At 40.3% G+C, this 16,336-nt stretch overlaps 1 protein-coding gene across 1 annotated transcript in view; it reads left to right on the top strand.

Moving 5' to 3' along the window:
- trim67 (tripartite motif containing 67) overlaps positions 1–12,550 on the top strand; it is a gene marked incomplete at both ends in the record, with an annotated part of 44,474 nt that extends 31,924 nt beyond the window's left edge. The window contains 6 exons of the mRNA XM_083899184.1: positions 2,490–2,653; positions 3,933–4,071; positions 6,233–6,357; positions 6,529–6,707; positions 11,670–11,832; positions 12,503–12,550. Coding sequence (XP_083755310.1) covers positions 2,490–2,653; positions 3,933–4,071; positions 6,233–6,357; positions 6,529–6,707; positions 11,670–11,832; positions 12,503–12,550 — 818 coding nt within the window. The remainder of the gene's footprint in view (positions 1–2,489; positions 2,654–3,932; positions 4,072–6,232; positions 6,358–6,528; positions 6,708–11,669; positions 11,833–12,502) is intronic.
- Positions 12,551–16,336: the final 3,786 nt, after the last annotated feature.

The raw sequence follows: 16,336 nt of genomic DNA, 5'->3' as shown, positions 1-16,336 counted from the left end.
ATACAATGATACACTCCGATCTAGTGGCGGTGCCGTCACTATGCGGGTAACGCAGTCGCCGTGCATTGTGGGAAATGTAGTTTATGGTCAACGCGCGCCTTAAAGCAGCATAGACCTATTATAACACAGGTTTTTAAGAGCAATTAATCACTCGCGGGGCCACATAAAATGACGGGCCTTGAGTTTGACACACGTGTTCTACGATATATTGCTTGATCTCCAACGTGATCTGTAATGGCTCATTTTAGAAGAAGGTTTTTCCTGCCAACATGGCGGCGTAAACAAAGTGAGTCACCCCCACATCCTGGGCTCCATGTATCCATGTTTTGCGAAACTTCGCGAGTTCTGTCCATTACGACACTCAAACCAAGCTTAAAGATGTACACAATTCACTACCAACTAACTTGTGTATCTTGTTTATTTTACCTACTTTTATGGCGTAAGTGTAAGCATTCTCCAAGATGTTGAAAATACCGCAGGTCTGGAATAATGTCCACTCCGACTGTTTCCAGACACATGAGGTTCTACGATATATTGCTCGATCTCCAACGTGATCTCTAAAGGCTTGATACGATCACTGTCACTGCTCATTTTAGAAGAAGGTTTTCCTGCCAACATGGCGGCGTAAACAAAGTGAGTCGCCCCCACATCCTGGGCTCCATGTATCCATGAGTTCTGTCCATAACGACACTCAAACCAAGCTCGTACTCAACGATGTACACAATTCACTACCAGCTAACTCTTGCATCTTGTTTATTTTACCTGCTTTAATGGCGTAAGTGTAATACTGCAGGTCTGGAATAATGTCCACTCCGACTGTTTCCAAACACATGAGGTTCATGAGGTCCTACGATATAATTGCTCGATCTCCAACGTGATCTCTAATGGCTTGAAACAATCACTGTCACTGCTCATTTTAGCTTAAAGCGTAAAGATGTGCACAAGTCACTACCAACTAACTTTTCTATCTTGTTTATTTTACCTGCTTTTATGGCAAATTGTGAGCATTCTCCAAGATGTTGGGAATACTGCACACCTGAAGTAACACGGGCATTATAAAGGTCAGATGTAATCAGTTCATAAGGTTCTACGACATATTGCTCGATCTCCAACGTGAACTCTAACGGCTCTAAAGCTTCACTTGGCACTGTTCATTTCAGCAGAAGGGTTTTCCTGCCAACATGGCGGCGTAAACAAAACGAGTCACCTTGTGACGCCCTCCACGGCTCCATGTATTGTTTTGTGAAACTTCCCGAGTTGTGTCCTGTTGCAACACTCAAACCGAGCTCGTACTTGCAGATGTGCAGGAGAATCCCTTTTTGAAACAAATGCAGGCGGCAGACAGTGGTGAGGCTGAGATGGAGACAGACAGTCCGGGAGGTATTTTCAGAGAATCTACTTTCTTTTAAAAGTAAACCCCTGTTTCCCCCCTCCCCTCCCCTCCCCCCCATCCCCGAAGTTATTTTCTTACTCCCCCCGTCCTGCTCCCTCGGTCCCCGTAGTCCCAGTCACAGACTTCCTGGATGCAAACCCAATCTCGTCTCTCCTCGTTCCACAGCGTCTTCCCGGTCTCTTTATACCTCTGCATGGTTACTGTTTTCCAGCTCGTCCCCAGTGAACGGCACCTCTGCGAAAATGAAAAAGTTTTGTTCTCACCGCAAAATAAATAAATAAATAACATAGTTGTGGAAATGTGTAGCCTGAGGTACGTCTGTTCTTGTCAGAACCAGACAGGAATGAAACAAGACCACGTTAAAACGAAGCCAACACTAGAATTTAAGTATTAATAACAGCAAACAATTTGATTACTTTAGAAACATTAGCGTTGCAATATTCACGCGAGCTCCATTAGCTAGCGGTGACAGTTGAAACGACCTACGTCGAACTGTACGACACCCAATGACTTCCGGCAATTTGCGTCATTTGCGGTGTGATAGAGTAACACCGATCCCGAGGCTCGAACGACGCTAACGTCACATCGCTAGCGATCCCCCGGTCAGGTCTGATAGTATTGCCTGACGGAGCCAAATGAAGGGAGCCACAAACAATTAATGTGACGTAATTTCTCTTCATGAACTGAGGCTGAATAATAACATTAACAACAACAAATACCAACAAAAGTTCTGCGCTTGGTTAGCCAACTATTGTTTTTAGCGGTTTTCCCGCCAAGTGGCATCAAAATAATTGCTGCTGGAAGCTTTAATTATGAAACGCCGACTGGTCTTTAACACTTAAACACTGCACCATCATCACTGCTACTTCCACAGAGGGCACAACGTCCTCACATGGCCTAACTTCAAGGCTACCGCACTGTTTCCCAGCTGTTGCTTTGTGAATGAACCCAAGGCTTTGGCAGCCGTTCCGTACGTCATCCCCTATGTTTTGTCTCCCCCGTCGTCTCGTCATCCTCCTCTCATTTCCCCCCCCCCCCACCCCCCCTCCTCTTCTCCGTCACAATCATTCACATCAATCCATGTCTCCCTCAGCAGTGGAGGCCGGGCCCGCGGTGCCGCCGGCTCCGCTCCTGCAGCTGGAGAAGTGCTGCACCAGGAACAACAGCGCCACCCTGGCCTGGAGGGTGGCCGCGCTCGCCGGGAACCCCGTCGAGGGCTACATCCTGGAGTTGGACGACGGCAACGGAGGACAGTACAGGGTACGCATTCCAAGGCTCTATCTCGTTGGTTCTCAAAGTGCGGCCCGGGGGCCAATGGCGGCCCGCAGAAACATTACTGGCGGCCCCGCAATGAATTGCAGTTGATAGTTTTAATCCAGGAGCTACAAAGCTTGTTAAATGTTTATTGGACATTACTGGATACAGACCAATAAGTGTAAACAAAAATATTGGGTATTTACCTGGTTTCTATATGGTGAATTTCAGTGTATTAATGGGTTATAAGCTGGTAATAAGCAGGTAGCTACAGCCCCCAATTACTAGCTATTTACCCAGTAAATAAATGGTAACAGAAATGTGTTACTTGGTATTAACCTGTAATTAGAAGGTAAGAACAATGGCCAAAATACTGGGTAAATACCCAATAAATGATAAAGCATTATTATATTAATAACTTTGGCGGCCCTCAGTCCAATGTTGGGTTCCTAAATTGGCCCTCAGCTATCAAAACTTTGAGAACCCCTGCTCTATCTCTTTGACGTTATCTATCTCGATAAACGCAAAAGGAACGTCGCGTCTGTCAAAGCGCACGACTGTCCGACGGTTCGCTCGACAGGCGTCAAACTCGGTAGGCGCCGCAGCGAGAGCGCCGACGTGTGAAGTGCCGACTTTGATGCCGTTTGAATAAGAGATGCCAGAGATATCAGTGGAAACAGGCACGTAATCGAACGGGTAGACTGTGAATAATCCAACTTGCCGCTCAACTCTCACAAAAAGCCCAGATGGTGATGTGTGTGTGTGTGTGTGTGTGTGTGTGTGTGTGTGTGTGTGTGACAGCACACGTCGGGAACATCGGGCCTCGTCAAACATTTTAAACTATTTGACTCGACCTACATTTGTAATTCACATGCAGCTCCTGTCAGTAACAACATTCCCATTTCTTTGAGAATTGATTTTAATATTTAAGAAACAAAAAGAACCTCCAGGTCTTTTTTTTGGTAACTGTTCCCATAGTAACCAAAAAAAGACCAGCGGAAAAGACTGCTTTTAAACGGCACTACACCCCTAAAAATCTTGTTTTCCAGAAGTACCGCCCTTTACTATGCTCTTATTGATCTATATATGTACTTAAACTTCTTTTTAAAACAGTACTTTACACATTGAATACAATTTTTATTCAAAGTGTTGATGCTTGACCGTGCATATATATAGATGGTAGAATTCAGGAGATGATTTTATGGTACACTGCACTTAACCTGCATGTGAAATGATACTAAAATGTGTGTATGTTTGTGTGTGTGTGTGTGTGTGTCCTTTTCAGGAAGTGTACGTGGGGAAGGAGACGGTGTGCACGGTGGACGGCCTCCATTTTAACAGCTCCTACAACGCCAGGGTGAAAGCCTACAACGGCGTCGGCGTGGGGCCGTACAGCAAGACGGTCATTCTCAAGACCTCGGATGGTACGGTGTGTGTGTGTGTGTGTGTGTGTGTGTGTGTGTGTGTGTGTGTGTGAGTGTGTGCGATTGTAAGGACCCATTTTTTGACGAAACACCTTTGTTATGAGGACTGTTGACATTTTGGGGACATTTATTTTTTTTAATGGGCGAAGACTTGGTTTTGGGGTTAGGATTAGAATTGTGGGTTCGGGTTGGAGTTAGGGTTAGAATTAGTGTTCACGTTGTAGTTAGGGTTAGAATTGTGGGTTCAGGGTGGGTTAGAATTAGCGTTCAGGGTGGATTTAGGGTTAGAATTGTGGGTTCAGGTTGGAGTTAGGGTTAGAATTGTGGGTTCAGGGTGGGTTAGAATTAGCGTTCAGGGTGGATTTAGGGTTAGAATTGTGGGTTCAGGTTGGAGTTAGGGTTAGAATTGTGGGTTCAGGTTGAAGTTAGGGTTCGAATTGTGCGTTCCGTTTGGAGTTAAGGTTAGAATTAGGTTCAGGTTGGAGTTGGGGTTAGAATTGTGGGTTCAGGTTGGAGTTGGGGTTAGAATTGTGGGTTCAGGTTGGAGTTAGGGTTAGTATTTTGGGTTCAGGTTGGAGTTAGGGTTAGAGTTGGGGTTCAGGTTGGAGTTGGGGTTAGAATTGTGGGTTCAGGTTGGGTTTAGGGTTAGAATTGTGGGTTCAGGTTGGAGATAGGGTTAGAATTGTGGGTTTAGGTTGGATTTAGTGTTAGAATTAGGGTTCAAGATGGAGTTAGGGTTAGAATTGGGGTTCAGGTTTGATTTAGGGTTAGAATTGTGGGTTCAGGTTGGAGATAGGGTTAGATTTGTGGGTTCAGATTGAAGTTAGGATTAGAATTGTGGGTTCAGGTTGGAGTTAGAGTTAGAAGTAGGGTTCAGGTTGGAGATAGGGTTAGAATTGTGGGTTCAGGTTGGAGTAAGGGTTAGAATTGTGGGTTCAAGTTGGAGTAAGGGTTAGAATTGTGGGTTCAGGTTGGATTTAGTGTTAGAATTAGGGTTCAAGATGGAGTTAGGGTTAGAATTGGGGTTCAGGTTTGATTTAGGGTTAGAATTGTGGGTTCAGGTTGGAGATAGGGTTAGATTTGTGGGTTCAGATTGAAGTTAGGATTAGAATTGTGGGTTCAGGTTGGAGTTAGAGTTAGAAGTAGGGTTCAGGTTGGAGATAGGGTTAGAATTGTGGGTTCAGGTTGGAGTAAGGGTTAGAATTGTGGGTTCAAGTTGGAGTAAGGGTTAGAATTGTGGGTTCAGGTTGGATTTAGGGTTAGGAATGTGGGTTCAGGTTGGAGTTAGGGTTAGAATTGTGGGTTTAGGTTGGAGTTGGAGTTAGAGTTAGAATTAGGGTTAAGGTTGGGGTTTTGGGGTTAGAATTTGGGTTCAGGTTGGGGTTAGTTGTTAGAATTTGAGTTCAGGTTGGGGTTAGACGTTGAGTTTAGATGGTTACGGTTGAGCGTAAGTGTGTATGCGTCTTCTTTTGAGTGCCAAAAAGAGAGTGTTTTGTTTTCGTCTCGTCTCGTTTCTCCACAGCACAGTTTTCTCTTTGTGGTGATCTTTAATAAACCAGGTCTTTCTTCAGGGTCGTTTCTTTTTGTTCCGTGTAACTGCAAAGAGACTGCGGTTATGCAGACACATAATGAGTGAGTGCTTTATATTCTGGCGAAAGAAGACACAAGGAATTTAAAAGAAAGGACAGCAAAGACAAAGGGGAGATTTATTTTTTTTTAAAAAGAGGCAAAAGAGAGGATAGAAAAGGGAAAGGAGGACATGAAAGATGGAACAGGGTAAGGGTAAATGAGAGGAAAAGACAAAGAGTTTGGGAAAAACAATGGGAAGAGAAAAGAAACAGGTGCATAAATCAAGACTGGTCGAGGTAGAGATATCAGAGGGAGGGGAAAGGAAAAGAGGAAAATGACCACCGCCCTCAAACACACAGTGTGAGTCTCACGAACAATGTGCATCAGAGTCTGTTTTCAGTCTGATAACTGCTCATCCATCCCTCTTTATGTCACTTTCCCCTCCCTTCCCCTCCCCCGAGGTTTTGCAGCTTTTGTGCAGCTTCACACAGAAAAATCTTGAAAAGATGCAACAGAGACTGGAAAACAAACATAGTTTAATGTACGAAGACTTAATTACTGTTGTAAATGTTTTTTTTTAAATTATTTCCAGTGGCCTGGTTCACCTTTGACCCCTCCTCGGCTCATCGGGACATGGTTCTGTCCAACGAAAACCAGACCGTGAGCTGCAACAGCTACGACGACCGCGTGGTGCTCGGAACGGCCGCTTTCTCCAAGGTAAACGTTAGCTTCCTCGTCATCGTTTATTACTCTTTTTATTGATTTTAAAACTCGAGGGTCACATTGTGAGCGCCTGGCCTTGTTTCCTGAGTGGATCTCTTTGCAAAGTAGGTACGAATTAATCACATTCATTCATTCATTCCTTCCACCCCCGATTGGAATTTCCAGGGCGTCCACTATTGGGAGGTCTGCATCGATCGCTACGACAACCACCCAGACCCGGCGTTCGGTGTGGCGAGGATCAACACCATGAAGGACATGATGCTGGGCAAGGACGACAAAGCCTGGGCCATGTACGTGGACAACAACCGCTCGTGGTTCATGCACAACAACTCCCACACGAACAGGTTGGTTGAAATGTAACTACGGGTTGTTTTGGCCAGTTTTTAGCATACCGGTATTTTTAAAACTCGGCAACACACAAGGGTTAGTTGGGTTCGGACTAAAAAAGAACAAGTTTTGCATGGATTGAACCTTTAAAAAAGGAAGAGAGAGACACGCCCCTCCCCCGTCCCTCATCACTTCCAAAAACCTGTTTCAGTCAAAAACAGGTGAAAAACAGAGAAATCAACGTGTTTTAAAGTTGTCATATTTCAAGAACGATTGATGATGCGGAAACATTTTTTGGTTTGTTAGCGTCAGGAGACTTTCAGGAGCTCCCAAATTCAAATTTGTGGAAAACGGGTGTGAATTGACAGAGCGATTCCATTTTTAAAATCACCCTCGTCTTCTCCAGAACTGAGTTTTAACATGGGAGTCAATGGGAGGTTTTGGTCAGAACTCTCTTTGATTTTAGGTGATTTTTAGAAAAACCGTAAGTCATATGAAAATGAAAACAACACACATGGTTGGACAACAACCATAGCAACGTTTTGATGTAAAAACGGTCTGTGTGGGTTGAAAATTGTGGGCAGGAGAAGAGTTTGTTTGGAGATTTTTGTGATTTGTGTACCACTCATTATAAAATCCTTTAAAAAAGTACAAAACTTAAACTGCGATTGTTTAAAAACCGTAATTGGTATCAAAATGCGAATTTGCGTGAGAAAAGTCTCGAGTCTTGTGACCCGTTTAAAGTTTCGAGCACATCTCTATGTTGAAGTATGACGACACTGTGAGTTCTCCAAAGTGGGCTGGGTTGTGATCATTTTTCCACCGTTTCCCATTCATGTGTATGTGGAAATTGTAGATATGGGTCGTAATTCCTGCGTTAGACCTCGAAGTGACGTGTCATTGGCGGACAGTGATGGAATTTAGTGTTAGTGTGTTTGTCTCGTAGAATAAAGAAAATATATATCCACGTGTTTGAAAGGTGGAGCCTTTAAATATCAACTAATATCTTTTGTGTGTCAACTATTTTATAGTTGTAATAAACCTTTATTTACTGATTTTTACCGTCCTACTAAATTCAACAATTCACCATCGACTTGGCAAAATGTTGTGTTTCTTGTTAAAGAATTAAATCACATCCTTTTTGAACTCGTACACAAACGGCACTGACGTCAACAAACGCAGCGGGAGACGGCGACTTTGTGAGACGGCGCTTTGGTGTTTGATGCATCACACACATCTAAGACACACACACACACACACACACACACACACACACACACACACACACACTTGTACTTGCTGCACACCGAGGACCAGCATTTCCACTTTATAAATCAACACAATTACAAATATCTACTTCATGAATGACATCTATAAAGAACTACTGGGTGCAGTACCATAAAATGTCTGCAGGTGGAGCCCTAGAGCATACAGTGCTGGAAAACAGGTGTTTGTACCAAATTGTGGACCTGAGCATGTTTCCAACCTAAGGAAGGGATTTCAATGAAGACAAAGTGAGGACCGGCCAAAATGTCCTCACTTCGTAAAAATGACCTCACTTTGTTGGTGAAAAACCCTCACTGGTCCTCAGTATGCTGCAAGTACAAGAAAACATCTATAAAGAACTACTGGTTGCAGTACCATAAAATGTCTGCAGGTGGAGCCCCAGAGCAAAAAGGGCTGGAAAACTTTTTCGATTTTTTTTTTATGTTTTGGGTCCAAAATTTGACAAAAACGTCATACTATACTATGTAGACCAAAATTTCAAAAAAAAAATTGACCAAAATGTTTTGGTCCAAAATCGGACAAAAACGTCATGCTATACTATGTCGACCAAAATTAAAAAATAAATTTGACCAAAAAATTTTTGATCCAAAATTTAACAAAAAAGTCATGCTATACTATGTCATCCAAAAGTTGGAAAAAATTTAGAAAAAAATGTTTTGGTCCAAAATTTGACATAACAAGTCATACTATACTATGTCGTCCAAATTTTAAATTATATATATATTTTTTTGACAAATTTAGTATAGCATGTTATAGTAACCTAAGGAAGTGATTTCAATGAAAACAAAGTGAGGACCGGCCAAAATGTCCTCACTCCATAAAAATGACCTCACTTTGTTGGTGAAAAAACCCTCACTGGTCCTCAGTATGCTGCAAGTACAAGAAAACATCTATAAAGAACTACTGGTTGCAGTACCATAAAATGTCTGCAGGTGGAGCCCAAGAGCAAAAAAGGCTGGAAAACTTTTTAGATTTTTTTTTGTTTTGGGTCCAAAATTTGACAAAAACATCATACTATACTATGTCGACCAAAATTTCAAAAAAAAAATTGACCAAAATGTTTTGGTCCAAAATTGGACAAAAACGTCATACTATACTATATCGTCCAAAATTAAAAAAAAATCTTTGACAAAAATGTTTTGGTCCAACATTTAACAAAAAAAGTCATGCTATACTATGTCATCCAAAACAATGTGAAAAAAAAAATTTGGTCCAAAATTTGACAAAAGTAGTCATACTTTATTATGTTGACCAAAATTAAAAAATAAATTTGACCAAAAAATTTTTGATCCAAAATTTTACAAAAAAGTCATACTATACTATGCCATCCAAAAGTTGAAAAAAATTTGGAAAAAAAAAATTTGTTCCAAAATTTGACAAAACAAGTCATACTATACTATGTCGTCCAAATTTTGAATTATATATATTTTTTTTTTGACAAATTGAGTAAAGCATGTTATAGCAACCTAAGGAAGTGATTTCAATGAAAACAAAGTGAGGACCGGCCAAAATGTCCTCACTCGGTAAAAATGACCTCACTTTGTTGGTTTAAAAACCCTCACTGGTCCTCAGTATGTGGCAAGTACAAGAACACACACACACACACACACACACAGAATGATGATATATATGCACAGGATGACAGGCGGACCTTCAGGGCTCGTACAATACCAACTAACAAAGCCACCGGGGAGCAAGAAGAAGAAGAAGAAGACATGAAAACATCCCCCTGCACCATCTCTGTGTGTCACCGTGGAGCCGTCGCACTCTCATCAAACATTTATTTACAAGAAAACGGTTTTCTTCTTTTACAAAAGAGAAAAAAAAAAAAACGTGAATTATTTCTCTGCAGTTCTTCGCAGATTAAATTTACAGGCATTTACTTTCACGGCCGTTAATCATCATCTCTGTGTGTTTCCCGTTATTTAACTGCTATCGATTAACCAGTTTCCTGCTGTTCCGAGGGGAGCCATTTTCTGTTGGTGGTCACAGAAATGTGTCTTGTTTTTTAAATAATAACAACGAAAAAATACAGATTTTACAAAAACCCTCAGGAGCAACAACATTGGAGGAAAAAAACAAAAACCTTTGATTAAATGTTCGGGTTACGGCAATTTAACGTGAAACGCCGAGCAACTAAACACAAAAACACTCTTTAAATAACTGACGGCACGAGGAAATGAAGAAAAACACGAGACAAACAACAGCGACGTGGAAACAAGAGCAACTGACGATAGGAACTCATGGAGCTGCAAGATAAAGAGGAAACTAACGAGACTCAGGTGAAATCATTCATCTCAATCAGAGCTGGTTAGAAACTGAGGTGGAAAACAGACCATAATATGCAAGACTATACTATTATATCCTACGTAAATGTGCAGTGTTGTCATGAAAACAAAGTACAAATACATCGTTACTGTACTTAGGTGCAACATTCACATATTTGTGAATGTTTATTTATTCATATTTCTAGCAAACTTTTACCTTTTACTCCACTTCATTTCCTCTAACTCTCTTTGTTACTCGTTACAAACCGAATAAAATCAGAAGAAGAAGAAGAAGAGTTAGTATTATGGTCTGTATTTTATATTTTCAGCTTTTCTAGTCTTGATGAGCTGCCTGTTTTCACCCAATCACACGCTACAACATGAGCTGTTTACTTACAAAAACTTAAGTATATTTTATATCAGAAAACTACTTTTGATACTTGAGTACAGTAAATATCGTGCTTTAAAACTTTTACTTAAGTAATATTGTTTAAAAATAAATAATAACTTCTACCAAAGTCATTTTCTGGTAACATACTTGTACTTTTACTCAAGTATCCCTTTTAGGTATTTTGTACAAGAAGGTACATATATACACATATACATATACATATATATACACATACACACATATACAAACACATACACATATACACATATATACACTTATACATATACACATATATACACATACACACATATACACATATATACACATATACATATATATACACATATATACACACACACATATACATATATATACATATATACACATATACATACATATATACACATACATATACATATATATATACATATACATACATATACATACACATATACACATATATATATGTATATGTGTATATATACACATATATACACATACACACATATACATACACATATACACATATACATATATATACATAAACAACATACACACATATACATACATATATACACATATACATATACATATATATACACATATATACACATATAGACATATATATATGTGTACACATACACACATATACACATATATACACATACACACATATACATACATATATACACATATACATGTATATACACATATAAATGTAAATTTTTTAGTACTAACCACACCTCACTAAATCTGAATGATTACTGCCCACAAACTTACACACCACATACTAGTTTACACACTTTAGTGAAGACCAATGTCCGCTAATATCGCTGTTTTCGTCCGTGTTTATAGTAAACACGCAAGTATAAATTAAACTTTCTGTTTGACAAACGCGTAGAAATGCGACATTCTCCTCTCTCCTTCGGTGCTCGAAGTTCAAACGCTTTAGTGAGACCCAAAGCTCATCTGTACGCGGGTGGTCAGCGATTGGTACGAGCTGTTTTCTATCCGTATCGTCTCCGTCTCTGCAGGGCGGAGGGAGGCATCGGTAAAGGTGCGACGGTGGGCGTCCTGCTGGACCTCAACCAACGCACTCTGACCTTCTTCGTCAACAAGGAGCAGCACGGGCCGACGGCCTTCGCCAACCTGGACGGCGTCTTTGTGCCGGCGGTCAGCCTCAACAGAAACGTACAGGTATGTTATATTTATAATATATAGGTCATTTGACCTGTTTACCAAGCACTTATACTTATACTCATACCACCGTGTTCTTTTTTCCTGCATAAAATAGTTTGAGTGCATCTTTATCTCAGACTTTTCCCAACAACTCACTCGCCCACACCAAAGTCCATAGAGAAAATCAGCGATTTTACATCACAGGCGCGCGGCGGCGGCTGTCGATCCACCGCTGCCTCCATTCAAAAGCGTTCAATACGTTCAAATGCGTTTTATCGCGAATTCTGTTTTTTGAAATTCTTCGTTCGCTTCGACCCCCGTTGACGCAAACTGACCACACGAGGCGGCGGCGGGACCAGCAGCTCCTGTGTGCCGATGATAACAAAATCGCTGATTTTCTCTATGGACTTTGGTGTGAGGTTGACAAACTTCAGTTTACAGGCAGAAAATAACAACAAAGCAACACATTTTCTCAGGATATCGCAGAGTTTATTGGACGAGGTTCACGTTAAGTGACTAAAAAAATCTCTTCCGTCCCTGTTTTCTTAATCCAAAACATTGCAGTGGATTAGTTTCTCCGAAAAAAAACTTTAATCCCGCCGGCCGCTGAGTGAATGTTACGTAAATCCAGATCGTGTGTGTGTGTGTGTGTGTATAAACTACACATCTGTCTGTGTGTGTGTTTCAGGTGACCTTACTGACCGGTCTGGAGGTGCCGAAGAACATCAGACAGTAGTGATTCTCTCTCTCTGAGCGTGTTCTGGATGCAAACACACTCATTTTTATTCATCTTTCCCATGTGGACGTTTCCGCCAGTAACGTGAGGCGGAACCTCCTCCTCCTCCTCCTCCTCCTCCTCCTCCTCCTCTTCTGCTCTCGTCCTTCTCAAGGTGTCCTTCACGTCTGGTAGTTTGGGACAAACGCATAAATCTGAGTTATCGTCCGATGTAAATATACGACCGGAGCTTGCGGACGCGTCTGGAGTTACCGTTACTGTTTTTTTGTTCGTTTTTCCCGCCATTTTTGCCCCCCGTGACCTCCAGGATCGTAACTTCAACACAACTTGTGCGTCGTCGATGCTGTGATGTTTCTCGGCGAGGCCTGAACCAAACCAAAAACGACGACACAAGACTTCTACGCTGTGCCGTGACAAGAGAAACACAATCGGATCACGGTGACGCTCTCGGCTCCACAGCAACGAGTTGCATTCATGGAACAAAAACGAGATTTCTCTCGGATGCGTTCAACATCAAATTAGATGACGTTCTGTCGGAGTTGTCGTAGACTGCACAGCTTTGCCTCAGCTGTGCTGCCTTTCTGCGTGTTTGGAGGTTTGAGTTTTTAACGTAGAAATGATTTCTGACCTGAGGGTTGAACCTGTACGACATTAAAAAAAACAAGCAAGAAAACAAAAAAACACCTCTTTTTATAGAAGAGACATTGAGGTCTAGGGAGGAAGGGACATTTTTCAGTATTTGAACGATCTACAGAGCCGTGGAGCGACCGGGACCAAACCTTCCTTGCTTGATAAAATGTCCACGCGGTACATTAACTTTTGGTTAAAGCCACATTAAAGGTGCATTATGTAATAAATCTAAAGCAACTGGCCGTAAAATCCTCCTAATATGTCACAGAGACTCAGGAATAATGTTCATATAACAAACTGAACTCACCAACAACAACAGTACAGACAAAATATTTGCATTAAAAAAAATATATTTTGCAGACTGTAAATCATGTTTTGGCATGTGGCGCCACCTACCGCCGTCTACCAATCATTGCAGTCAGTAGAGTCTCAGCTGCCGAGGGACCACGGGTTGCCAGTTACGTCAAAAAAACGAAATCTAAAAAACCTCTGCATTTTGAATTTGAGTGTAGTAACCGTTTTTGGCCACATTCTTACATATGGCGCCTTTAAGTGAAGAGGGACTAAAGCGCAGCCATGAAAAGTGTACGATGTTTTAATATTTAATGCGTTTAAGGCTGTTTCCGTTGTAATAAACAAACAAATAGTGTTGTTTGTGCAGCACATTAGCGCTTAATCCAACACAATATGTGAGGCATTTATCGAATTTGACATTTTTGAACGTTCGCGAAGTCGTGAAAATGACTGCGTTTAAGTGACGTCGGAGGTTAAAGCGACGCCCGTAAATCACATTTATCCATTTCACTTTCATGTGTGTTATTCTGGTATGCAAATAATTTCCACCTTTTTTCAACCCGTCCGTTGAATTATTCATTCATTCGAGTACCGAAAAAAAAAATCGTTATAACCTGCAGGAACGTTTCCTGCAGCACTTCACTTCACTTCTCGGCTCTGTAGACAAAATGGGAAATTGAAATAAGCCCAAGAATTTTTTTGCATTTTTATTTATTTATTTTTTTCTTTGGTCGCCTCATTGTGATTTAATTCCGCGCTCATCTCGGAGTCTCTGTGCAGACGGTCGGAGCTGGAAATGATGTCGGAAAAAGTCACGTCGGGACGCCTCGCCGTCCACAGCCAACCAAACCACTGTGACTGAGGATGTAATGTTTGACATGTGTAAATGTGCTCGAGAGAGAAAAAAACTGTTTTATCCTGGATTTTATGACTAATAATTATAATTTCCAACCTATTTATGTCGAAATATTTATATTGCTGTGTGAGAATACATAGAACAAACGCTCGTGTGCGTGAATTCCCACTCAAAAAGTGTAAATAATGATGATGTGAATCAAACATCCACCACGTTTACAACATATCTGAAGCTGGACTGTAAATAATCCACTGTATTATTCTTATTATTATAATATTTATTATTATCATTATTTATGATTACTGCTGCATTTTCAAAAAGCCAACTGCTGTGACACACCGCCCCCTGCTGCTCAATGGTGGCAACAACAGCTCCCAAACCTATTGTACCAACAAACAACAGCCATCATAATATTCAAATATTTAAGTCAGGGACGAAAAACTATATTTAAAAAAATATAGCGTTTGCGTTATAGGTTTATGTTAAATAAAATCTACATGGTATTTTATCACACCCTTTTTCTGTGAAATTCAAATATAATTGTAATTATAGCATTGAACATGAATACAACAGAAAATTTACTTTATTTAAATTTTAATTTACAGGAATTAATGATGCCTATTTTTCAATAAAACAATCGCCTATTTTAAAAAAATAATTTAGATATTAGTAAAACTTTGAGAGAGGTAAATCTGTAAATCTTGTATCTTTTGGTGGTTTCTTCTATTTAATAAAAGAACTTAAAGTACTACGAGTACTGAAGAATGATAACTGAGCCTTTTCAGGAGATAACGATGGGATTATATTTATTTAAATATGTATCATAGCTTCATCATAGTTTACCGGAATGTTAATTCCATGATTATGTCATTTTGCGGCAGGCCTCGTTAGCTCTTAGCATCCGGTGCTACATTCATGTTAAGTGGGATTATATGTGTGTGTATCCTAAACGGTTATTAATATTTTAACTCCAAGCCTTTATACATAATTTAGCTCTTTGTTTTTATCAAGATACACTTAAATGCAACTTCCCCACAAGTAAACACCACTTTGCTACTGTTAGCCTGTTGGCGATTAGCAGTTAGCAGCTAAAGAGTCAAGTTTCCCCCCCTCAGGATTAGGTGGAGACCAAAAAAAATTTGACAAAACATGCATAATGAGCCTTTAAACATAATTTAGCTAATTGTTTTTATCAAGACACTTAAAAAGGACAATGAATGCAACTTCTACAGAAGTAAATACCGCTCCGCTACGGTTAGCCTGTTAGCGATTAGCAGTTAGCAGCGAAAGAGTCAAGTTTTCCCCCTCAGGATTAGGTGGAGACCAAAAACAGCACCTAAATTAGAATAAATAATGAGTCAACACACGTTTAATGACGTTATTTAGCTTCTTAGGTGTGTTTTTGGGGTTGATTTTTACAAAAACGTGATTGTTCTAAAAGCAGAAACAACAGTTAACGTTACATCGTATTGTTTTTTCCTCTCTACAAGCGATATAAACACATAACTTGAGTAAAACAGATCAAAATACACCGTTGTCACTCCTGTGATATTATATAGCATGTCCCTTTACCTTTACCTCCACATACCCACCCACGAATGTGACATATTTGACTAATTTAACTTGGTGCTGAAACGCATGTCATTATAATTTGTGTAAAAAAAAAAGAAAAAAAAAAAAAGAACACAGCGGAGGAAGAAATCAAACTTACGTTAAAGTATGTAAATATATTTAATGACATATTTATTTTACTTTTTATACAATGTCGTTTTTTTTTGTTATTTCAAAACAACAACGCTGCTTCACGGAGACGGGAGCGAGGATTTGTGACCTCAGTCCTCAGCCGTTCGCACGTCCTGGTTTTGTTTTCAACGCCATACGTTGACATTTCTCATTTTTTCCCACTCTTGAATAACCCTAAAAAAAGGTTTCTGTGGAGATTTTAATGTTTACAACAAAGACACAGCTTCAGGAAACTGTGTGAACAAAGGTTATTTAAGAAAATA

The sequence above is a fragment of the Microchirus variegatus genome (assembly GCF_963457635.1).
Source record: "Microchirus variegatus genome assembly, chromosome: 12".
Lineage (NCBI taxonomy): Eukaryota > Metazoa > Chordata > Actinopteri > Pleuronectiformes > Soleidae > Microchirus > Microchirus variegatus.
This window is presented reverse-complemented; position numbering and strand designations above follow the sequence as displayed.